At 49.0% G+C, this 24563-nt stretch overlaps 1 protein-coding gene across 3 annotated transcripts; it reads right to left on the bottom strand.

Moving 5' to 3' along the window:
- Positions 1–113: 113 nt before the first annotated feature.
- Positions 114–21148, bottom strand: LOC122388424 (mucin-2-like). 3 transcript variants are annotated; one of them, XM_043379493.1, is made up of 4 exons: positions 21014–21148; positions 3248–3940; positions 1717–1842; positions 114–1367 (listed from the first exon to the last, which is right to left on the bottom strand). In XM_043379493.1, the coding sequence occupies exons 2-4, from the start codon at positions 3927–3929 to the stop codon at positions 1207–1209; spliced, it is 969 nt and encodes a 322-aa protein (XP_043235428.1). In that variant the 5' UTR covers positions 3930–3940; positions 21014–21148; the 3' UTR covers positions 114–1206. The 3 variants fall into 3 exon arrangements, with proteins under 3 accessions (XP_043235428.1, XP_043235426.1, XP_043235427.1); XM_043379491.1 differs by lacking the exon at positions 21014–21148 and adding an exon at positions 8839–9260; XM_043379492.1 differs by lacking the exon at positions 21014–21148 and adding an exon at positions 9014–9260.
- Positions 21149–24563: the final 3415 nt, after the last annotated feature.

The following is a 24563-nucleotide window of genomic DNA, read 5'->3' as shown; positions in this document are numbered from 1 at the left end:
ATTTTGTGTTCGTTTAGTGCAATAATCTTGCCGTGGTCGTTAAACACTGGCATCTTCGATGGCGACTGAAGTTCCGTTCGCCAGCTTCGGGGCGCTCCAGAGATAAAGTCGAAACGCATTTCACAATGTATTCTACACATTCAATATTCCTACAAATATAGGTAAACAAGGATAAAACGCTAAAGGCACCTTACAACTGACAGCTGAATGAAAAGCACAACATATCATTGGTCACTGTGTATTGGCAGTTTGACTCGGCCCTCTGCGGGCCGAAGAGTTGCGCTCGTAGATACATTATTGACCCAACAAATCCGGGCGGGGCTAAAGCAGTGACGTCAGCACACTAGTCTTGTGCGTGGGCGAACGATATTTGTCCGATATCAGAGTAAATATCATTCCGACCTTCAATGCAAAACTTCCAAGCGTAAAAACGTGGACATTAAACACGAGTCCGACTTCAACCCAAACATGGGGTTTCGTTACACAACAATTTTGATTTGGGAGCGATTCTGCAGTCGACATGCATAGAGATCTAATATATTTTATATATTAGATATCTATGTCGACATGTCTCTAAGGATTGATCGCACCGGACGAAAGGCCACGCTCGTCGCTTCAAGCCACTCTCGGGAACTCTATTCCAGCAGTATAAGTCCAGCGCTCCGCCACACCGCCAGCGGTCCTAACATGGCAATCAACGATGTTGGCAGCAGGCGGTTCACTCCAAAGTACTTCTCTTCGAGACATTTCGCGCACCCGAGGAAGGATCCTGCCCGTTCCGAAGGAGCTTTGGGTCTCAGGGTAGCCCTTCACATGTTTATCCCGCGCTCACTGAAGAGGCACGGCCGCGCCAGCTGCCCTTCTCGACTATCACCGCCGGACCTCTCCCTCCGCTTCTCCTCAGTTCGAGTCCTCGGCGCCGCTTTCCTATCACTGGCTGCAAGTTCAACACCACCGTAACACCTCAAACTGACACCGTGACGCGGGACGCTGAGGCGGGGCTGTGGTATCACGCGTTCCCCTCCCCAGCCCGGCCGGCCCCTCCGTCCCCACCTCCTTCCAGAGCAGGTCCTTCGGCGTCCCCGGCAGCCCAGCCGGCGCGGCGCGGGCCGGCTTCAGCCGCTGGGGTCCTCAAACCTCGGCGGCCAGTGTCGAGCGCCACTGCCTGGCGCGCGGCGCGGCGCATGCGCGCTGACCGGGCCGCGGTCACAGCACGGCCGTCAGGCACTGGCTGCTGGCGGCGCACGGGTTGTAGCAGCAGCGCTGCTCCGTCGGACACTGGCTGTCGTTACTGCAGCGGCCCGACTGCGGCACCGACGGCGCCGGACACCGCATCATGTTGATGAACGGGCACTTGCCGGGCCGACCTGCCGAATGGAGGGTTTAGGTATTAGTGGGGAGACACTTTCCGGGCCAATACCTATGTCGAACGGAGAGACGTGGGCTAGTGGAGACTGGAGAGGTGATGAGTTTTGGGGATACTTTTCAGCAAGATCTTAGACATAGGATGACTATGAGCTGGCAATGTAGGCATGCTGTGATTTATGATAAAAACTCCTCTCCCTTTCCAAGATGAAATAATATAAGTGCATTGATGAAATGCCAATGCCATTTATCCAATGTGTCAACAAAATCTTACAACCGAACTTCAACGTCTCGTCACTGCTGTAGCGTAATGCAGCTTGTTGCCACTGGCTGCCACTATGCCGTACTCACGTGATATGATGACCTTGGGCGGTGGCTCGGTCTTGGCCTGCGGTGTCCGCTGCAGGTCGTTGATGACCGGAAGGATGCCGAAGAACACGCTGCCGTCCACGCGCCCGCTCAGGTTACGGCGGATATCTGCCGGAGAGGAGGGGAGGTCAGTCGTCACGTGCTGGATCTCCAGCCCCACAGGTTTTCGACAACATTCATGGGCTGCCGAGTGACTTTTTACATTAGGTATTTTACCAACGTGGTCTATGGGAATATCCGCGTACCCACAGTTTCAGAATATACGGGAATATCTGGAGAGGAAGAAGATCCAACCGATCTGTGATTAGCTCTTAAGCCCTTAATTTACTGTTCCAGTCATTTTCCGCTGCGAGCCGCTCATCTGCCTCAAAGTTTTCCTGTATGTCCGGATAATTAGCTGGCTACCAGCGGCTCTGGCCCGCTGGCTCCTGGCCGATGCGCCGTGGGATTGGTCCGGAGGTGTTTTCGCTGACGCTGGGTTCGCCTCGCGTGAGCGGGCTGGCCGGCGCCGCCTGGAGCGAGCACCGGGAACCGAGCCGGTGTTTTCCTGTTTCCTGGACGATGAGCCACCTCTGAGACATTCTCTAATCAACTGCGCCGCCGCTTTACCCGCCATTGTTTGCCAGTGTGAAAAGTGTCCGGTTCGGAGAGGAAAGCCGCGCTGGCAGGCAGGTAGGTGTCTAATTAGTCGACTAGCCTGAGGCGCTGCGCCGGCGCGCGCTGCACTACTGGTTCGACGAGCTCTGACGAGGCACGAGCCACAATGTGTAAACAATGCTCGGGTGACTGACATACGTATATCCCGGGGGCTACCCACGACCCGGGGTAATACCGGATACGTCCTAGGGTATATACCAAGAGACTGACAGGTGGAATTATGTATGTATGTAGTTTGAACCTGACCTAGCAAGAACTAGTCTGACAGGATCTAATTTATATCGATATGCAACGCTGGGCAAGCATATTATCACCTATTGCGACGTGCTGGTATGAACTGCTGCTTTGGAATTGGAGAAGATTATCTCTCCCTTCAAAAATGGAACCAGATAAAGTAAGAAAGGGGAAAATTCTGACCTTCATAGTCCAGCCACGCCGGGGTTGTTGGGGTAATTGTCAACTAACGGCAATGTATGCCATATTGTTAGTGAAATACAAAGTTGGAGCAGGGATGAAGCCTTGGTAAATCCCGACCCTTGTCGATGTGAAGGGCAAAATTAGAAGCCAGTCCCATGTTCTCACACTTTGGGACGAGTAAAGCTAAATTGGGTGTCGTGCTAAAGAATGAGGCTTTATCTAGATTAAACAATAGCTGGGCAGATTTTACAGCTTCGAGACATTTTAGAAGAAAAGAAATCCGAACTTGATTTCGGTGTTTGGTGTGTTATCACATTCGTGTTTGCTATTTGGGCCGAAGAAAGTGTTTCCTCACGTACAAGTGTTGCCAAAATATACCTCTAATCAAATCTAGAGAGGTGCGCATCTCAGTCGTGTCCGACGCTGCGCTTTCTCTCACCTTTGGCGACGTGCGAGGCGGGCGTGGGCGTGGGCGCCGGGGCCGACGCGCCGGTCAGCTCGGGGACGAAGCCCTCAGCGGAGGGCGCCTCGGTCAGCGGCGCCGAGGGCGGCAGGTAGCCGCCGGTGGGCGGCTCCTCGGTGGGCGGCCCCACGATCAGCCGGCTCAGCTGCGCCAGCCGTGTCGGCCGCGCCGTGGTCGTGGTGGTGGGCGGCTCGGTGGGCGCCGGCGTGGCGTCCACCGAGGGCGGCCGGAACCAGCGTGCCGGCTCCGGGGCCGCCGCCGGCGCCTCCACCGGCGTCACCGGCGGCGGCTGCATGTACTTGGACGGCTTGACGATCTCGCCGTTGGAGGAGATGCCGCCGATGGTCTTGGTGACGGTGAAGGTGGCCTTGTTGGCGCCCTTGCCGGAGAAGCCGTGCACCACACGGCGCGAGGTGTGCGGGTTGGCCGGGTCCAGCACCACGGTGCGCCCGGTGCTGTCCTTGACGCGGACCACCACCATCGAGTGGGTGCCCGTGGTGCTGCCGGTGCCCGACGAGATGGAGAACTTGTGGGTGGTGCTGCCGCCCGAGGAGCCGCGCCAGAACCAGCGGAACCCGCTCCCCTGGGTGAGCGCGAGCGCCGGCCCGGCGGCGACCAGCGCCAGCACACAGACCGATAAACAGGAGAGCAGGCGCATGGCAGGGCGAGCTGGAACAGAGGCGCCCGTCAGAACTGAACACCCTACTGCGTGGGATGACACTGCACCGCTGTCAGAACAGAGCACAGTACCATGCACTGACCAAGACCTTATTAGAGATTCTGAGCAAGGCCCTAAAACATCGTTCTGACACCGAATGATCATGTTGACCTTCATAACGGAATATGTTACTGTGTGGTGAATTGGTGATCTTGCTGGCAATAAGTGCCTGCGGCCACGCGGCAATATTGATTTTCTTCGTCTTTTTAACTGTTACTTGTAATTGTATTTGTATAGCTAAGACATTTAGCCATAGTCTAGGTATACTTTGCTTCATCCTCAGCATCAGGAAAACTGTTTTCATTTCGAAAAGATATCAGCGTACTGCTTAGCTCCTAGTTCTTAATAATGCATCAGCAACGTGGGTGGAGCTTTCCCAAGGAAGTTGGTGGGGCAAAATGTCGTCAAACCCACAATGTCCGATTATGAAGTTGAATAAAACGTCGTACTAAATCAATTCCTATCATCACAGATATAATGTTTTGCATTAAACAGACATTTCAAAGCTCTTCAATGCGAAAAAGATTAATTTGCATAGCAACTAAGTCTTAGAAATCAGTTAAAGTTGGTGAAGCAAAACGCTTATTGGTGGGGCAAAATATCAAGTTGGTAGGGCAGCCGCCCCACGAACTGTATAGGAAGCTGAAAGCTCCGCCCCTGATCAGCAACTGATAAAGGTCGATGCATCATGTCATCAGTTATCAACTAAGATGATAACAATGAGACTAAAAACAAATGGTGCACTCAACAATATCGTGACTCTCGCTGCGTTTCAGCATCCCCGACCTTCAGCTGCCATCCATGTGTCGGTTCAGACGTCCCCTCAGAGGCTGGCCCGAGATTGGTCTGAGCCGCTCGATACCGCTGAGCGTGACGCCCGTCGTTGGCCGTTGTTTGCCGCCCAGGGACAAAGACACAATGGAGGGAACATTCCTGATTGGGCCGCGGCGCCGCTGAGATTTCCGGGCGGGCTCATGTGTGAGCTGCTGGTGAGGTGTTCTTTCCGGGACAGACGGCGATGCCGAGCCTCTGCGAAGTTACCCCTAGCCGGTGTCCATGATCAGCGGCCGAGAGATGTTTGCTTGGGTAGTCCCTACTGCAGCTTAAGTCTACAGTCTACGACTTTACATGCTGCTATTCATTGAATCGCGACATGAGTGACCAATAATAATTCATATGTGTCCCGTAAGTCATGTTGAACGTCTGTTACATACATATCTATTGCCAAACAGCTTCCTGACACAGTCCATGCAGCGATTGCATTGCCAGGTCGGTTGTGCAATCTAATCCCCCGCCCTCTCCCTCGGGTGTGGCGGACGGATGGTCCTGCGATGGACCCGATGTGAGCCTCCCTCCGGTCACCCGCCGCGCTCCAGTGATCTGAGCAGGCGCTCACCGGCGGGGCCCGCCTGGCCAGGGTGACCGGGCTCGAGCAGCGCTCTGTCTACTGAGGGTAGGGTGGGCAGCCGCTCACCGGAATCTTTGGAATCTATTCTCGGGGCGGCTTCCTGGAACTACTTTTTGCTGGTCGGAGACAAAGGTTAGATATAATTCCTCCAATGTGCATATAAGTGTTGGTTTTGCAAGATATTAGAGATAAATCTCACGAGATGACGTTTCGTCACCGGTTTGGAATGTCCCAGAGCCGAGTCTGATGGTAGAGGCTGACGGTATCTCGGACTCGATCAAACATGGTCAGTTGCAGTAGGAGTTCTCCTCCTTTTGCCGGCACTGTGTAAGATCACTGGCACTAACAGTTGAGCAAACAAATCGCTTTATGTCACCTTTCTCACGGCTGTTCATCCGTATAACTGTCGAGTACAGACGGGATTAAACCGAAACATTGAATGGACTGACAGCTAAATGCATCACATGTGCAATCGCTCACGTACCGCCCATAGACGATCGCTTAGTATCGTGACTGTTTCGTTCTACATTATGCGAATGATCAATCATGACTGATACTGAGTAGTCCAGACGTGCATTTCGCCCATGGTGTGCCGTGTACTTATAACTTATAAGCTATTCACCTTTGTTGTGGGATGGTAGATAAATCTGCCTGCTGGTTAATCGCACTATCCCAGATATGCCTTTAACCTGGCCACTAGGGGTACCCATTTTTCCCGATTTTGGAAATTTGTGGGTGGGGGTGGTTTTTCCCATTATTTCGCGGCTCCTGATTCCAATGGTGCCAAAAATATTGAAATCAAAGGTGGTTTAGGGGTCGCGAATTGAGATTGAAATTTGCGTATTTACCTAGAAATATGCTTATTTTACGCTGATAGTAAATCGCAACGAAGGCATGGATGATATAACACTGGATTGGTGTCTCGTGGAAATTAACATTGGGATCCGCGACATTGGGATCAGGCCTGCCATCTAGCGAGAGAATTATCGTAAGTTAGGAGCAAGCCGAGTGAACGCCATCTCTCAGCATTATGACACACGTGGGTGTGGTGTGTTAGTTGGCTCGAAGTGCATATTCCCACGAGTTGGAGGTAATCTAACTGGACCTGAGACGACAAAAAATGTCTTAAATGTTTGAAAGCCAAAAACGTCAAGCAGCCTTTAGGTAATAACGAAAATAAACTGCGTAAGACAGTGTGTATTGAAACGCCCAGTCCCATTGGCTTGTACGAGCTTTTATATGGCCATTTACTCACAATGGTACAGCAGTTTGACAATTTGTCATACATATTTGGTAGGCTTATTCCTTCTTCTCCGAATTTCGCCCGATTTTCTTCATCTTAGTTAATGTTACGGCACGTGTCACGTGCCAACTTAGGGGTGTCGAAATTGTTCCACATGAAGTAACTCCGCAATGGCTGGGCCCATTAGAGTAAAATTTCGTCAATAGTTAAGCACCCAGTGGCCAATGCATTTCCATGTGTCACTATGGGGGTGCTACTGCACGTGCGCACGTGCGGGGTGCCGCTTCCATATCTCAAGAAGGGCTGGGCGGAAAACACTCAAACTTGGTACACAAATGTCAAATCGATGCTCGCACTGCATTGATCAGTGCTTACATTGGAGTCGTTAGGAAAACGATGAAATGAGATGCGTGGTGTTCATGCCTTTCTGTTCCAGCAGCTGATTGATCCGCAACAGGAGATCCTTGTTTGTGAAGGCTTCGTCTCCCTTTTCCACTCCTTCTTTAAAATAACATTAACAATGTACGAAGAAGATCACACATCAAAGTTGTTTTAGGCGGCTATCTTGGGCCAGGACTGCGGAGTTGTAGTCAGAGCCAGCGGTTCTGTTCCGACTCGGAATCGGTTGATTTTTAAAAGCTGTAGTCGGAGTATGAGTCGAACGTCACCGAAAAGTCATCGACTCCACAGACTTACCAGGGCTGCAGAGTCGGAGTCTGTTTGCAGAGGTCAAAAAAACTTATTTTGTGTCACCTACAAAATTTTATAACCCCCTTTGTGTCCCCTGCCCCCAGAGGCCGGATAAGTGTTGCACTATAAGGGTGATAAAATTGGGAAAAAATCTAGGCTTCATCAGGCCAGTGTTAATGTTAGTGTCGCCAATGTTAGTGTGGTCCTAAACCTGGATAATGTATTATTACAGTGTCCCAAAATTTGTTGATTTGGGTGGGAAATACTGAGATTCATTTGCCACTCTCACCACCAATTTCTAAGAGCAATTAACCACTCTCAGCCAAGAACACCTTGTTACCTCAAAAGGCAGTTCAGGTGTGGTGGACTTAAACAGGTGGACAGGTGTGGTGGACTGAGTTGTGTGGATACTTGGAGTTGGTTTATGATCATAATAGATACTCATGGATAAAAATAAAGGCTATTGATCTTATCTCACTCTTTTTGTATCTATTCTAACCAGCAGTTTCCACCTTCTACCCCTTTTTGGTGGATAATATGCCCCTCTGACACCCCAGCCAAAACTCAACTTTGGGACACTGAATACATGTGTAACTAATCTTGTGCAGATGCATTTAAGAATTGCTTACATTCTATTTTACATTTTTCCATAATACATTTAGATTTGTGTTCTATATGGTGAGATTTCACACCTGTTATGACATAACAAATAATAGGTGCCTACCTATGTATAATACAATATACCTACCTATGCAACATGTTGCAAAACGTTCCTTTTCCACATCAAGGCCACTAATATTGTTGAACCAAAATTCTAATCATAAGATTTTTGTTAATAGTATACAATAAGTCAAAATAAAATAGGTGTAGTTGCTAGGTAGGTGGGTTGTATGCTTCGGAGCTTGTCGGTTGGCAGGTTTAAGGTAGGGAAGTTGTAGCTTGTAGGTACAGGTAGGTAGAAGGTAGAAGGCTGTAGGCTGGTAGGTAATAGGTGGTATGGTGGTAGGGTAGAAAGTAAGAGTAGGTTAGGTAATGATGTTTTTCTTTCATTCAGAGTTCTTAAACACTTTATGCAAGAGTAAAAGAGTAGAAGTCGGAATGAAGGAAAAACAATTCAGCCTGAACCAAACTTACATAACTACTAACCTACAACCTACCTACAACATACCAACACAAAACAGAAAACCTACCAGCCTACAACCTCCCAGCTTACAACCTACATACCAACCTACGACATTTTTTCGGAGTCCTTGGACTGGTATACCTACTTTTACCAGCTAATGAAAATTGAAATTCCTGCTCTTCTAGGGCTGAAAAGATTAAAATCTAAATGAAATTTGTATCAACATTAACAGTAAAAACATCTATTCATTGACAACTTTGGCAAGTGTTTCAAAATCAGGCAACAAATCCACACAGCCTTGCTTTTGATCCCCACCGGGCTAGCGTTGTTGATCCAACTTACAAGTACCTAAACCAGCAAAATTAGACACCCCAAGATTCCTTACCTCCAGTGTTATTTCCATTTTCCTGCCTTTCATAACCACAATACAACAACTCAGCTTTCATCACGGCGCCAGTCCCTTTCTTGAAAGCATTCAAACTTGTTTGAAAATTGGACAAGCACGCGCTACTCGCGAGAGTCCACTCCTGTTTTGCTACGTGTTCATGATCACAGCATACCTCTCATAGACGTGCGCCGAAAAGGCCCGCTCAAAATCTTTGATGCGTTGGCTCCTGGGGCCTACAAAATCCACAGTGAAGGCTCCCTGGCGGCTGGGGCGTCAGCTCAGCGTTGTCCCCTCGTGTCACCAGCATCCGATTGGTTCGCTCAGGGTTATTCTCGCCGCGGATTGGCTGGTTAGTCTGTTCGCTAGCAGTGTGCGAAAACGCCGTCAACAAATGCGATGCAGTGTGTTCACCATTTTCGTGACTTTGTCACCAAATGTGTCTGGTGCCTGTCAGCTTCTGTCGCCTACAATGTAAGCGAGTAGGAAGTTTTTTTTACCTCTGTCTGTTTGAATCGACAGTTCTGCCCGAAGGAGTCGGAGTCGATATTTGGATACAGGAATCGGAGTTGGAGCCAAAGTCACTGAAATTTCATCGACTACGCAGCACTGGTTGGGTCCTTTTCATAGAGCGTCTTGAATGGCATATTGAGCGGCAATGACGTTAGCAATTCCGTTTATAACTTTTTCATTAGACTTATAGATAGTACTTACGTTCGTTTTGTGCTTTGATCGGACAATTTGTTTGATTTAGGCCAAGTAAAGACTCATGTGAAAAATAGCGAAAACGACACGTGCTGGCGAAGTCTCCAATAACTCCCTGTTTCACGATTTAATGAGGAAATAACATGGAACTGCTTATCTTATTACTGACCCTGCACATAAATCTATTAATTTCTTCGCTTTTGCTGACATATATAAAGACATTACCTTTTGAAAAATTGCAAAACAAGCCTGCTACTACACCACACTCCCGTGTGTCACAATGCTAATCAGCGGCGTTCTCTCGGCTTGCTCCTAACTTACGATAATTCTCCCGCTAGATGGCAGGCCTGAGCTCAATGTCGCCAAAAACTGCGAAGACACCAATCCATTATTATCTCATCCATGACGAAGGCAAACTTTTTGTTTCGAGAGTCGGGTAGAGGGGTCATTGAACGCTCCTTTTTCATCCAGATCGATGTGCTCCATCACGTGGTTACGGTTAAATGCTTTACTAGCGATCATTACAATGTCGATATTGAACATTTGGTGAAAAGCGCCGGGATGTTTTGCTCCTGTTGCTGGTGTCATTCTGGTCAGCGTGCAATCATTTTTGATATTTTCTTTTTGTGTTGCATTAGTGACCTTTGATGACCTTTGAGGTCACACTAAAATGTGAAGTTTCAGTTGCCATATCTCAGTTCACGACAGGCTCTTTGTGTCCATACAATTAAAGTTTGTGCAAATTAGCTCAGGATACATCTGACGGATCATGGCTCCGAATGTATTTCAAACCATGTAATGCAAAAACGATCAAACCATTTCGACCTTATACTTCCACAAGAAACGCCGTCCTGTTCGCTCACGGCTACGATGTAATATAGGTATAGACAGGGTAGGATAAAATTGGGTGTTCTACAAAAAAAAAATCAACTTCTGATCCCAAAGAGTCGATTCTTTCCATGCCCACCAATCATGTACCATTTTATTTCTGGCGTTCATGAGTTTCCGATACAATCCGACCATTTACGAGTTCATATTAATTATTGGACATGGGGGGACTAAGCCATGCGCTGATACGTGCACGGTTGATAGGTATGTGACGAAGAACTTTCACAGCTTCTGGCACAGATCACTTGTGATCTCAGGTAATTGGCGTCTGAATCTGAAGAACCTAATGTAGCAGAAGATTTTCATCCTGCATGGGCCGTATGGTGGCACCAGGACGCATCATATAAAGGAGTGTGCGTGCAAAGGCTGAAGAGAAGAATCAGGTCCGCCACCATAAGGTTCGTGGCCCACCCACTGTGTCGGCCCCCAGGCAATGCCAAGAGTCAGTAAACGGTTCTGCCTCGGAGTTGGCTGAGTCGTTTAGACTTGGCACCTTCCTAATTCTCAGCTTTAGGCAATGCCATTCGACTTCAGTTCAGAACCATCTGAGGGTTTGGACTGGGCCTGTACATAGAGTGCAGCGTAAGATCCGTTACTTTATCTTGCAAGGATACTTCTGGCAGCGGCCATCACCAGGCACTAGTTCCATGGCATGATATCTGCACCCGTCTCATTTTAACAGCTGCTTGTAGTGGCACATGCCCAGAACTGGAGCCACGAGCAGTCGTGCATGCGTTCGGCCAGGCCAGTGCTGTCCGTCATCAGCAAGATTGCAAACATATTGCTTTCATAATGGGGTGAGGATGAAGTTCATTGTTCCTCTCCTCCTGTGATGTTCTCCGCCAGCTGTCTTTCCATATGCACAGTCGCATTCTGTGTATGGTTGTGGGTGTTTGTGGGGGAGGGGCAAGGCTACACTCAAGCACAGCGGTCACCCAACGGCGCGGTGGTGTAAAGCTTGCGCCCCTCCCTCTGCCGTCTCTGCAACTCCGGGCCTCGGGGAGGTCGGCTAGCGAATTGGCAAAGGTCATGCATATTGCATACCGGCATAGCTTAGTGCTGTTTTATGTTTTTGTAGATATAAATAGGCCATTAGCAACTCCCTTATCTACTTCATGGTTAAAATACGGCATGCGAGTTATATCGTTACATCCGTAACGGCTTTTATTGCCCCTCCCACTCAGATTGTATCGATAGGTCAATGTTCATTGTCCATGTCCTGGGGATCAGTCATTTCTTTTGCTGAATAAGACGACTCATTGAAAACTAAATGGCCCTAATGAGAAAGTTTCGATCACTGCAATTTTAGCCCTCTAACTACATAGCCAGTCTTTCTAAGAGTTACGGTCTCGGGTCTTGTGTCGGTAGGTACTAATGACGGTCTAAGCCACAGTGAGTGTAAATGAGCAATGAGCATATGCTGTTCATTGACCAGAATGATATATTTGGTGCTTTCTTTTACCGCTGCACGTCAAATATACAACTGAGGTAGTGTTGCACGGTGTCCAACAGTCATCAATACCACTGCAATACATTGGCTTTGCATATTTATAGTCGTTAAAATGAAGTCATTTTTCCAAGTAAAATTAAAACTTCCAATGCAAGCTCGCGACCCCTAAAAGTAGTCTGATATCGTTAATTCTGTCACTGCTAGATCCAGAACGGAGCAAAAAATGATAACATCGACCCCAAACTGTTGACATGGTAACCTTGTTCCAACATAAAATAATGCTAATTTGGTCGATTTTCCGCTAAAATTGACATTTTCATTTTGAATTCGTGACCCCTAGAAATCGTTTGGTTTCGTTATTTTTGGCACAGATGGAATCAGAATAGACCAAATAATGGGAAAATTGACCCCAACCTGTTCGCATGGCTACCTTGCTTCAAAATAAAATAACATTATTTTGGTCAATTTTTCGCTAAAATTGGCATTTTCATTTTGAATTCGCGACCCCTAGAAATCGTTTGATTTCGCTATTTTTGGCACAGATGGAATCAGAATAGACCATATAATGGGAAAATCCACCCCCACCTAAAATTTGGAAAATTGACCCAAAAATGGGTACCCCTACTGGCCACCTCTCCCGCCTGCACTGGGCTGCAGGAAGGTCGCCTGAGCTCATTGATCACACTGAGTGGTCGACTTGTCACGACTTGGTGTTAAATGCGGCCCTGTGCCACTCCAACTTCGCACCACTTAAACAGTCATTCAGGTTGAACACGTCAGATCACAACAGAAACTTCCCACGTCACTTGCGTCACAATCACCCGAAACTTTCCAGAGTTACGGAAGTCGTGATGAATTATGATAATCCGGCAAGGTGCTACTCTGCTTCATGATTTAGCATAAGCCCCTTTGATGGGTTACATTCACCGTGCTGACTTCATCGTCGCTCACAGGTTATACAGGGCCACCGTGGACTCTAATGAGCCGCGCTGAATGGGGTGACGCCGGCGGCGCGCTGTGACGTAAAATGGCGCGCGAAAGTGGCGCGCGTCGCGGTCACAAGCCGAGGTGTGACCCGCAGATTCGGGGGTGTCCGATGTGCTCATTTGGTGAGAAGGTGAGCTGGAAACCCGTGGGACTCGCAAATCACTTCATATGTCACCCACTCGTGTGGGGAACTCCGATAGGGAGCCATTGCGAATGTGCCTCTTATCGTAATGCCGGGAGGCGCTCAGTTGTGTGATCTGGTGTCATGCTGAGGAAAGCTCTGATTTAAGACACCAATTAGCCGGTAGAGCACCTGTGATATGCGGGTGCGCGCACAGATTGATCGCAAACCTGACACTATTTATAGGACACATTAGGACGAGACACTTCATAAAGATACGTCGTCATAAAGTGCAGGCTCAGTGGGGGAGTGGACAAGGACGCGTCTGAACTTTCACCATTAGCCGTGCGCTGCCGGTGACGCGGTTTTGCCACGGGACGCCTCTCTTTGGTGTCCAGTCACCACAGCTTCGGCACTGCCCTGTCCACACCATGAGGGGGTCTCCGCCCAAGTCACCGACAAAACACGTCACGTGTCCCGTGCCGGTGGCCGATGGCGGGGATTTGTGAAATACCGACCAACCCGTCGAGACCCGAGCATGTGCACGGCGAATCAGCTGCTACTCTACCCATTCTAGCAAACTAATCTGCAGAGCCGCGACTGGCAGAGAAGAGGAAGAGAGGGAGATGAGTTGGAGAGCAGGAGGGAAGGGAGGGGATTTACTTATGGGAGGAGGGGAGGCAGAGTTTTGTGTTTTGACCACACCACCCGTCCCACCATCAGACTGCCGGGCCCTCCGCAGGCGGGGATGGCCTTTGTTTACTGGCAGCTGACGGCTCGCTCAGGTAAACACTGTTTGTGCCCCGACAAAATGCTGATAACCTTGTCCGGTTGTGAGAGGACCCGGCGGTGGGATTTGGGAAGCTGCAGTCGAGTGGCGCAGCTGTAACAGGCTCCTTTCAGCTGAGCGGAGATGCCCCGATAACCTGTCTGATTGTCTGATTGTCTGATTCAATTAGTGAAACCACTGCGCCACTGGCGCTGTCAGAAAGGCTTGCATTGCAACAATTACTAGTAACTACCATGTTTTACACTGCTGGCTGGCACAGAAGCCACCTAATTCCATGTTTCTCTCAGACGGCACACCGCCCACTTTCGTCTGTGTAACAATGGCTCAAAGGCCTTTATTCTCGCCGCGCTATCGCAAACAGTAGCCATCAAGCTCGACTTTGTCGTATTTTACACCGAAGTTTGAGATCACGGTACGGATATACCAGCATGAAACACAGCAGGAAACTTCCTAGGCAGAAGGGCGGTTCGCGCTGTAACCGTTATCAGTGCACAATTTTTACTTCCGGAAGTATTTCCGGCATCCATTTATCAACGTCGGACCAATGAAACTCATTTGAAAATCGCAGAAATTATCTTTTGGCTTGACCAAATAGTTAACGCTCCACGACTACAAAGCACGGACATGAAAAGGAAAATGCCTAGTCATTACGAATCACGAAACAGCGCAAAGCCCGTCACTCCGATGGTATTACTGGCCCACGACTGAATTATCAGCGATGAGATGGATACCTATGTGAGCAATGGGCATGCTATGCACGGCATACCCAGAGACGGACAGTGCATGTAAGAGTTTTATCATATCGGGAGTGGGGGCCCAGCCCAACATATTCCACCTAGCGCCAATGGAGTGATAACGTTCTGCTAACTGGCAGGTTCGTACGATACCGTGAATGATAATGAGTTAACACCATCAAACACAACATCAGACTCGCGAGCGTGAATGAGATAATTGCGTTTATACTTCAAAGGATAGGTGCCGTACTAATGGCGCAGCACCGATCAATAACTGATATTACATGATCTAAAAACTGTGCAGCGTGCCATTAGTGTGATCAATTTCCATATGCACGTTCTGTTTCGTAGCCCAATAATCTGGTCTCATAGGCCACGGCGAATGACTTAAAACGATTCTCAACCCCTGGATATACTTAGGCGTTTCTCGCCAAAGTTCTGCCTTTCGGTATAGCCAAATGGTAGGTACAGACACCAAGTAAGCGGTGTCTGAAGACTCGTACCATCGGACTACGCCATGCGGCAGTTCGGTAATTATACCTACAGCACAGTCGGGGACTCCCCTCGGTTGAGTTGACCGTCCTATTTCTCAGCGGACTGGCCGAGGGTTGGCCAACCCGGCTGCATTTAGCGCCGTGCACTGGATCAGTGGGAGAGCAGTGATTGCGGACAGCCGCGCGGTCCTTAGGCCCTCAGCCGGGGTGGTGCACCTGGCACCAGTTGTGAAATACCTGCCCAGGATGGGTGGAGGGGAGAGGAGGAGCGCTGCTCTGCAGGGAGCGGACCGTGTCCTCGCTGGGCTGGGTCGTGGCCCGTGGGTGACTGGTGAGAGCACACCAATCCCCTGCTCTCATGGACTAAGGTGGGCTCAACTTGCAGTGAAGATGGAAAAGAGGGAAGTTGTGGGTTGAAGGTCGAAAAAATTGTTGGGCTAGCTCTGCGCCAAGGATGAGCGACGTTTGATTTAAGAACATCACGAAACTGTTGTAACACAGAAGCCGACGCCTAGTTTGGAATGACGTTAAATGAGCTGTCACATCTCCATCCCCACAGCAAAACATGAGCGTGTTTGAAACTACCGCTAAGTAGCCGACATCAGGAGGACGCGTGATTGACGGTGGCGTTACAGAGCGGTCCATGACTGGCACATCGGACCATGGCGATAGTCCCATCCACTTCCACTTCCTGCGCCAGGGAGCACATTGTCTGAGGCGTCCATCCCTTCTCGGTCATCAACCTGTCATCCCGCGTACCCTCTCTCCACCATCAATCTAATCTAGCTTACGCAGCGGCCGGTGGCAGTCGTCAACGGTCGACCGCGACCAGACAGCGCGGAATAACCGAACAGTTCCAGACAGTAGCAGACAGTTCCAGACAGCACTGAGAAGGCTAGACTACGGAGCAGACAAGGGATCGTCCAGACAGTTCCACATGTGGCACCAATCGACCGAGCAGACAAACTGTGACATAAAGCTATTTTTTAGGAAGACAGGTAGGACAGCAAAACAGATCCCCTTACCCGTTTATAAACAGTTGAGCCGGAGCTGTTAGGCATGGATATTGCCTCCCACTCCCTAAAAAAATGTCCAGGCTTTGAGACGTGAGACCTTTGGCACCGTTCCCGGTTCTCGTATCGGTTAGTGAGTTGTCAACACGCAGAAAAACTGCTAACTCATAACCATACGATCAATATTTGTTTCAGGCATATTTCACATCATCTTCAGCGGTTAGCCTGCTCTGCACTGTGATTTTCCCACGAGTTGCTACTTAGCTGATGCAGGTCTCTGTAACCACATGTAAATTGTTCGGTGTGTTCTGTTCTTCTGTGCATTTTTGGTCCATTGTTTTAGCTCGATTCCGCTATCCGCAACAGCAATCTGTCATCACTGTGTCCGATATATGCGCAGTTTTCCGAGCGATTCGCACAAAAACGCCTCTACACTACCGCTCTGGAGCTGGTGGATGCCGGTGCAGTTTTTATTGGACGGTACGGCCGGTCGCATTTCGCCCACCGTGTATTGAACGCTGCACTTGATACATGGTCATCACCAGTTAAAGTGGACGCCTGGGATGCTCGGCGAACCATGTCGAGGCGAACTACACCATGGTCCAGATCGGTAGGCCTTTGGTGTTCATTGCAGGCCCGTGTTCACATTCCTGCATCATAGCTGCGCGGGAGAATGGCAAGACGTGCGTGAAATTATGATGGCTAGGAACTGTCTGAACTGAGTTTGTTTGGAATGAATGTCCAATACATCACAGGCCAGGTGCCTAAATTTCGAAACCTTGCCTATGGTGAAAGCGTTTGAATTCCGATTTTCGATGCAGCCTCGCTTATTTTAATTGGTTCACATCCCGTTTATGTGCGGAAAATATCCATATAGGCGCAGCTGAAGCGGTGTAGACGACCTTGGCCATGGACAGGCGGGGAAACGAGGGGGAGGGAGAAACGCCTCAGTTTCCTCTGTGGTGACTGATGAGCGGGTATAACGGGTCTCGTCCGTCAGTACCACAGACTGTCCTTTATGTGTTCTGCAGTCACCGCTCTCGTTTACCTGTCAGGTGATGTGCCGTTGTAATGCGGCATTTCCTAACGGTATTTCGTGAGATGTTGGGCATGTCGTGTGAGAGGTATTTTGGAGATGTTGCAATATGACACACTAAATAACATAGATACGTATCAGCAAAGTGATGCCACTAAAGAGTATCAGATGGTATCAGCTTCTGCTGATATACAATAAGTTTGTTTCAATTTTATATTTAACGTTTGACAATGGGCTAGGAAAACAGCAAACGCCCAGACGAATGTCATTCTATTAGATTGACTTTTAAGAGCTTGATTTGAAGTGTGGACGCGTGAGAAAAACAAAGGCAAGCCAATGGAATTCGTTTCGGTATCGCATATCCTCTAGACGTGCACCATGACATACTTTTTAGCTAATCGTTAATGTTAAGCTGATATCATGTCACTAATGATATAATGTTAACCATCTAAATAAGTCCCTGACATGGAATATCAGCCATGCATTCTTGAAATCATTCTATCGCTCCGTCCCTTTTCTACGTCACAGCGCTTTTATAATCTTCTCGTGGCCGAACATGTGTCACATGATAGCCGATGTGTCACAAGATTTCCATCGCACATCCTGCTCTCTTGCTTTGCTTAGCTCAATTTTTATTGTCGATATTTCAGATGACTTGTTCGTGCCTGCTTTTCTTTTGTATTGATTATTTTTTCAGTGATATCATCTCTGCTTTTCTTTCATCTGACAGTGATGTTGAGCTTATCGGTCGAGAGAACACCACAAATTTTGAATAATCAGTTATCTTTGATCTTGCTTTGGAGATATCACCTGACGTTTTAGTCTAATTTTCATCGAATGAAGGCTGCGGTGACTTACGAATCGTGTATTAAAGTGCGCTTTGATGTCGGCCCTCAAAAATGTCCTCATTCGTGCAGAGTGCTTGCATTTCGCGCTATCTTCGTCTCACATGCGCTGTAGCCTTTAACCATATGCGAAAGTCGAACATGACTCATCTGATGATAAGCCACGTTTGGGTGAGCGGCTCGTCACATTATTATCTGAGACTCCGGTCTGATCCCTATCGCCCGAGTTCCTCTCACTCGGCGCCCGTCGAGGATCCATCGGCACCGCTCAAGTGTTGTCGCGGCGTCCACTCACGTCACGGGAAAGTGTCCCTTGTGATGGGAACGACGCGCGGTTCCTTGGGGAAAACGCCCGCTCTGGAGCAGAAGCGACCACTGCGCTCCGCTCCGTGGCTAGGCGGATGGATAGCGGCCCTGGCAGGAATCTGCCCGCTGCGAACCGCTCATTTTTAGGAGGGAAAATAGAATAGTTATACGAGACTGCCGAGTTGAGACGGATGTATTTTTAACTTGGCGGACCATATCCCAGACATATGGACTTCTTCGGCAGACAGACCGTTAGTTGGACCGTTCGGCCTCTCAAATTTACCGCTGCGACAATATTTTCCCATACACAGTCACTGCGAATTGTACAAGATGAAGAGACGAGCAACGGAAAGGATTAGTTACACCAGCAAAAATTACCAAATACTCGTAATGCCAAACGAGTCACCAACACGTGCAAAGTGACTGTTATACTACATTCCATACTTAACCATTTTTGTTAGTTCTTAAATGTATCCAGAGTACCTAACGTGAGGGAAAGAGGGAGAAGTCCGATATTCTTTGAAAGCTCGGAGTTTTCGGTCTAACTTGGTCTCTCAGGCGCCAGGCCCGGCCGTGGAGTGGGAGGCTTCTGCATGCGGGGCCCGACTCGGTTTATTAACGCCCATGGTGTGTGGTGTCGGTGTGTGTGTGTGGGGGGGGGGTCCGAGGTCACGGGTCAAACTCATGACTCACGAACACGAAATCCACCCCCTCCCGAGGACAGAAAGGAAATCATGTTTAGGTCGTTACCGTTGTGGCCTGCTTTTTGTATCAGTTTATTCGCCCCTGATAAAGAGTGCTGCACGATTGTCCCTGAACGTGGCCAACCGTGCCATATGTATTGCGCTAGATGCGAGGGTGGCATGTGAAGTGGAATTTTATAGAGCTCAATCCTCTTGGAGATAAGCTATGGTCCTAGCTGAATCCCACCTACTCATGGGTGAACAATCACAAGCAGCTGAAACGTGCTGAAGTGACTATTTTTTTTTTTTCTATCTTGGAGCTTGGATTTGATTTTTGATCTTAGATATTTCGTCGGTCTTGCTGGGTATAAGGCTCAATAAAACTTGTCATTATCATTCAAAATCATTCATTGTACAATACTTCATACCGTACTTTCCAGTGTCGGCTGTCTAACGCGGATACGCAGCTTTACTAGATTGCAATGTCTTCTGCTGTGCTGCCAGTGACCGTCCGAAATGTCCCCCCATCCTGCGTCAGTCCCAGTCACGGCGGCGCCACTCTGCCGGGGGTGCTGTCCCACGAGCGCCGCGTCACCGTTCGCCGCTGTTCAGCCGACTTTGTGACAGCTCCTCAGCCGCTCACTGTGGCGCGCGTTACCTCATGTCGGGCCGTGAGTCGGTTATTTTAGGAATCGGGGCAGAGTTGGCGGGTCGGTGACTGGACGATGCGTCCGGTGACAGGGTTAGTTGATTGTCCGGTGGCAGTATGGTGACAATGTGAGGTGACTGTTTGGTAGCAGGGCAATATGGCAGTCCGCTGACAGTCTGGTGACAATGTAAGGTGACTGTTCGGTGACTCTCCTGCCGCGGAGATCACCGGAAGCCACTGCCCGCCGCGCGTCAAACCCTGCCACGCGCCAGTAACCGATGCGACACTACGTAATCATAACTTTGACACAGCCGTTTGGACTCGTTTCGCGAGTAGCTTTAGTTGGAGATCGCGATTCGCTACGAGTGTGCTTTTGGAAAGCGGTGTCGTGTTTTGCTAAAGGGCGTTGTGGGTTTGTGTGTGGATATTTTCGAAATTGATGTCGACATGTGTCATCTTTCGGGTTAGCTCAGCTATTTCAGCTATTTTTCTCAGCTATTTTTAGCTCAGCTATTTTTCTATAGAAAAATTAAACATCGACATTTGTATCAAAGCTGCATTATTTCAGATCTCGATCGTCTTCCTTAGGTATTTGAAAAATAACAGGTATAGGTAACTGAAGTAATTTTATTGCAACGTCTAGCTAAAAAGAAAAGAAAAGAAAACTACAAGGGTTACTCAGCAATGGTCGCATTGGTGGTGATTTCGTGAGTTCAGCTAAGGTTAAATATTGTTAGAAACGTGTTTCATGTTTTGATGGCGTCAAAGGAAAATTTATTTTTCCTTTATTTTCACATCTTGAGCAATTCCGTCAAAACAAACGGCAATTACATGCTCATGTCATCACATACCTAAATGGACAGGGGAAGCAAGCCTTGGACAAGAAAACAAAAATATTACCAATTTTGTAGCATTGGCAAAACCATAGTGTTTCTCTTTTTATCTTTTTGATTAATTCCCAGCATCACCAATACCTACATACTTGCCTCTCTGCATCATTTAACGTCACAAGGGGTTGAGACGACACTTTCGGGTTTGAACTCTAGTTGAGCTGTAATTTAACAAACAAAAACATGTGTGTTTTCCAGGATTGGAATCCAATAGTTCCAAATGTAAAAGTTCCAGTAAAATAGATGAACTTTGATGTCATGCCGATTTCACAGAAATCGTGCTTTGTTCTTTGACGAATTGTCTCGGAAAATGGTCCCACACCACAACATAACCATTGTGTCTTCAGAGACATGAGATGATGAATTATTGTTTGAAAACGTTCAGGTTATTCATAAGTGACCTCGAATGACCTTGCATGACCTTACATAACAAATGATGGATGGATTTGTAGAATGCAATTGTAGACGCTGACGAAGTGAATCCGTGAAACATGCTTCCCTAAAAAATAGGGATTATTGGGATCTACACAAAGCTGAACAAAGTCTCCGGGACTCTCGCGGTGTCTCCGTACGCCGACACTCACCGGAGAGTGCTCCTGTAGCTGCGGTGAGTGCTGAGTGTCGCTGTACCTCACTGCGCGCTCCGCCTGGTGTCGGCCGAGTGTCACCGCGCGCTGCACCGACTGACACCGACACGACACGTGGGCACTGACACGGCAATACCCGGGCCGGCGCGGCGCCGCTTCCTCTTATAGACCCGCCGCAGCCGCTGCCCGCCCCCCGCCGCCGCCGCTGCCGCCGCCGCGGCTTCCTCGGTGACGTCAAATTGACCTCGGTGACGTCACACCCGCCATGGGGTTCAGACTGGTGTGACGTCATCTAATGTGTGATGACCTCACGCTGCGTGCCCCAGGTCCTGTGTGGAGCGGAATGCCTGTCTCGGAAGTGCTCCATTTCACGTGTTGCCTCGGGCGTGGCCCGGGGCGGGGTCCGAGATCCGGATCCGGATCCGGGAGGCTGTGTCCCGGACAAGTGGCGGTTATTGGTGGCCAACGCACGTCTGTGGTATGGGGCGCCGGGACAAGACGGTCGTTTGTGATCGATCTGGGGCGGAGATTCAGTGCGCAGATAACACTGGTAGGGGAGGATTGCAGAGAGCCCAGTTCCGAGCTGCTCCCGACGGCTACGGGCGCGGGCAGGACAGGCAGGAGAGGCACTAGGCAGCAATATTTGGCTACATTCATCCACTCCGAGAGGAGACTGGGACTTCCTCTGGGGCAGAGACTATGCATTTCTTAGTCTTCTTTACCGACTTACTCATATTATGGTGGATACCTTTTTTTAGTTGAAGAGCGCTGCAAGCATAGGTATCTGTTTTTTTTTTTCGTCTCGACATGACACGGTATAAGATGATGCTGGTGAATATTGTCGCAACAGAGTGCTGTGACGTGTGTTAATAGATGTCTTTATCCCAGTTTAATTTGCATAACAACATCCTACGCGACTTATACTTTCTAAATATGAACTACTGTTGCAAAACAACTGCTTATCCTGACCAGATCATTAAGCACGGTGAGCCCCTAAATCACGACACGACTCAGTTTGGTATAACGCTGATAAATTGGAGTTAGTTGTGCACCTCAGTGTGTCACCCTGTGAGGGTTGTCCCTGACCCGTTTGGACCGGGGCGGTGCACTGCGGAGGCGGTGTTACTCACTGCCCGCAGGCGACTTCACTGCGCTGGTGGTGCCGTGACAGGGGCTCGTGCCGTGACAGGGGGACTCGTGGCGAGCGGACAGGGGCTGCTGCCGTGACAGGGGTTCTCCCGTGACAGGGGACTCATGGCGAGGTTACAGGGGGTTCGTGCCGTGACATGGGGACTCGTGCCCAAACTACCCTCGTTCTCATGATGATACTAAAGGTGACCTGTGGTAGCGGCATCACAGCAGAAGCGCTAGTGCTCTCTTCGCTGAGTACTTGGTGGTTCATAACTAATATCGTCTTGCTGATACGATTGAAATTCTTGCGCATTGCGTGTCTGCAATTTTTACCTTTAGCTTCTACGTTGTTTCAATAATAGATATAAGGGCTCTGTGCTCTGTAGCTCAGGAGGGCGGGTGTGTCCCTCTGAACGCTCCTCTGCCCTAGTGCTCTTTACTCTGCTCCTCTGAACTCTGCCATGCAGCTGCGGCGGTTCTCGCAGATAGGCATTTGCCGAGCCAAAGTAACACCTTTTCCATTCTGGATATATGTTTGTGGTCTTTTTTTTTTTGCATAGTTATGTCGATTTATGAAGCTGTTTTCCCTGATGTAAGTACAGAAATGTGTCTCTGCGCTGAACTGCCTCCACTGATTTTCGTGCTCCTCTGATTCTGATCCAAATCACTACCGGACCATGACGTAAATGTGATATTGTGATGATCCTCCTCTGACCATCCTGACAAACCGCGCCAACCAAACAATGGTTTATTGGACGGACGGGAGGGTAATCACGGACCGCCCGGGTCAGCGTTTGCTGATTGTTTCGCCGTTCATTCACCAACCTCTGTGGACAGACTCAGAGGCTGGCTCAGAAGCCTGATACCGAGACTCAGTAATTGACCCTGATTGGGAGACCGACAGGGGAGCAGCCCTGCGCCGTGAGTCGAGTCGCGTGGTTGTAGCGATTACGAAATTCAGAAGTGTGGGTACCAAAAGTTGTAGTAATTGGTTAGCTGCTCTGTGTGGGACGTTTTATAGCACGACCTATCAGAATAATGATTTGCATGTTGTGCGCAAAAGTTCATATCTAGTCCAATCTTACATCAATCATAAAACGTTCTGAGCATTCCGTTTTGGGAACATTGGCTTAGTTGGAACCAATAGACACGATACCGAGCATGAGTACAGTCGATCTAAGATATTTGATAATTGATTTGCTTGAGCAATCATGAGTAAACAACTTCGCGACTTTGAGGTTCGAATCGTAACCTTTGTTACTTTGACGTTCATGACATTGTTGGAAAGTAAAGCGAGTTTGATATTTTGAGTCTCAACGAATTTGTATTTGATATATATTGATTGTGTGCAATGTCATACATTTTTAGTTGATTTTGAATCGCGCTGGAGGAGTGGCCTCCGGGGCGGTCTGGCTCAGGGGTGAGTTCTTTGACTTTTGGCCTGACCATCCTCGAGCCAGCTTGATTCCGAGACTTGGCATAAGGGAAGACGAGGCAGCTTTGTCGCTTTGAACGCCGCGTGAGAGTTCCAGCTAGTGGTGTTCAGGCCTAAGTGATCGTATATGCCGCAGTGCTTAACCCATCACCGGGGAACCAACTGAGCCTCATGAGCGGCACTATGCGTGAAGGTAAGTGGCTGCGGTTAGGACAATTTCAGAGTTCCCACGGTGATTTTGGTGGCAAATGGTCGCTTTATTAGAGGTGATAGGCTGTGGTCGAATTCTGCGCTGGGCGCACAGCCGAGTTTGGAGAACGTCTCTGTCCGGCCGATCGTAAGGTAAACGGTTCGTCGAGCTGCGATAATTTGGGAGGGAAAGTGATGACTAAGGCGGATAGCTGGACGCATTCGGTCTCAGGCTCAGGGTCAGTCGCGGGAAATTGTGACGTAGTATCGCCGTCGTCATTTGGAATCTTCATTCATTTTTTCTACCTCATCTCATCACACCCCATTAGGGTAATAACGTATTTTTCTCACATGACATGATTTCGTAATTATCATCATCATTATCATCATCATCACCATGCATTATTTTAGCCTTCACTAAACCAGCTCCATTTCGAGTTAAGTCAGTAAGGCAGAGCAGCGTGGCCAGACAGGCCTGAGCAGAGTTGACGCAGTCCAGAGCACATTCGGCTGAGGAGGCGACGCTGCCATACGCCGCCCGGTCATCCTTCTCAGGCAAGGGCGGCGCCACCGTGGGGGCAGTGGGGGCAGACTGCCCCCACTGGCAGGAGGCCGTGGGGGCAAGACTATGTTTTTGCCCCCACAAAATTTGGCTGATGTTGAAATGGGAACAGAAGACCGGTGCAATATTCATGATAGGCGGTTATAATAGTACGCCTGTTTTTGACGATTCCCGTATCAAGTGCATCAGCAGAACGTTCGTTCTCAGACCGTCTGTCGCATATCTCCTAC

The sequence above is a fragment of the Amphibalanus amphitrite genome, unplaced genomic scaffold (assembly GCF_019059575.1).
Source record: "Amphibalanus amphitrite isolate SeventyFive unplaced genomic scaffold, NRLGWU_Aamphi_draft 000322F_arrow, whole genome shotgun sequence".
NCBI lineage: Eukaryota > Metazoa > Arthropoda > Thecostraca > Balanomorpha > Balanidae > Amphibalanus > Amphibalanus amphitrite.
Note: the sequence above shows the minus strand (reverse complement) of the source record. Positions and strands in the feature narration are given on the sequence as shown.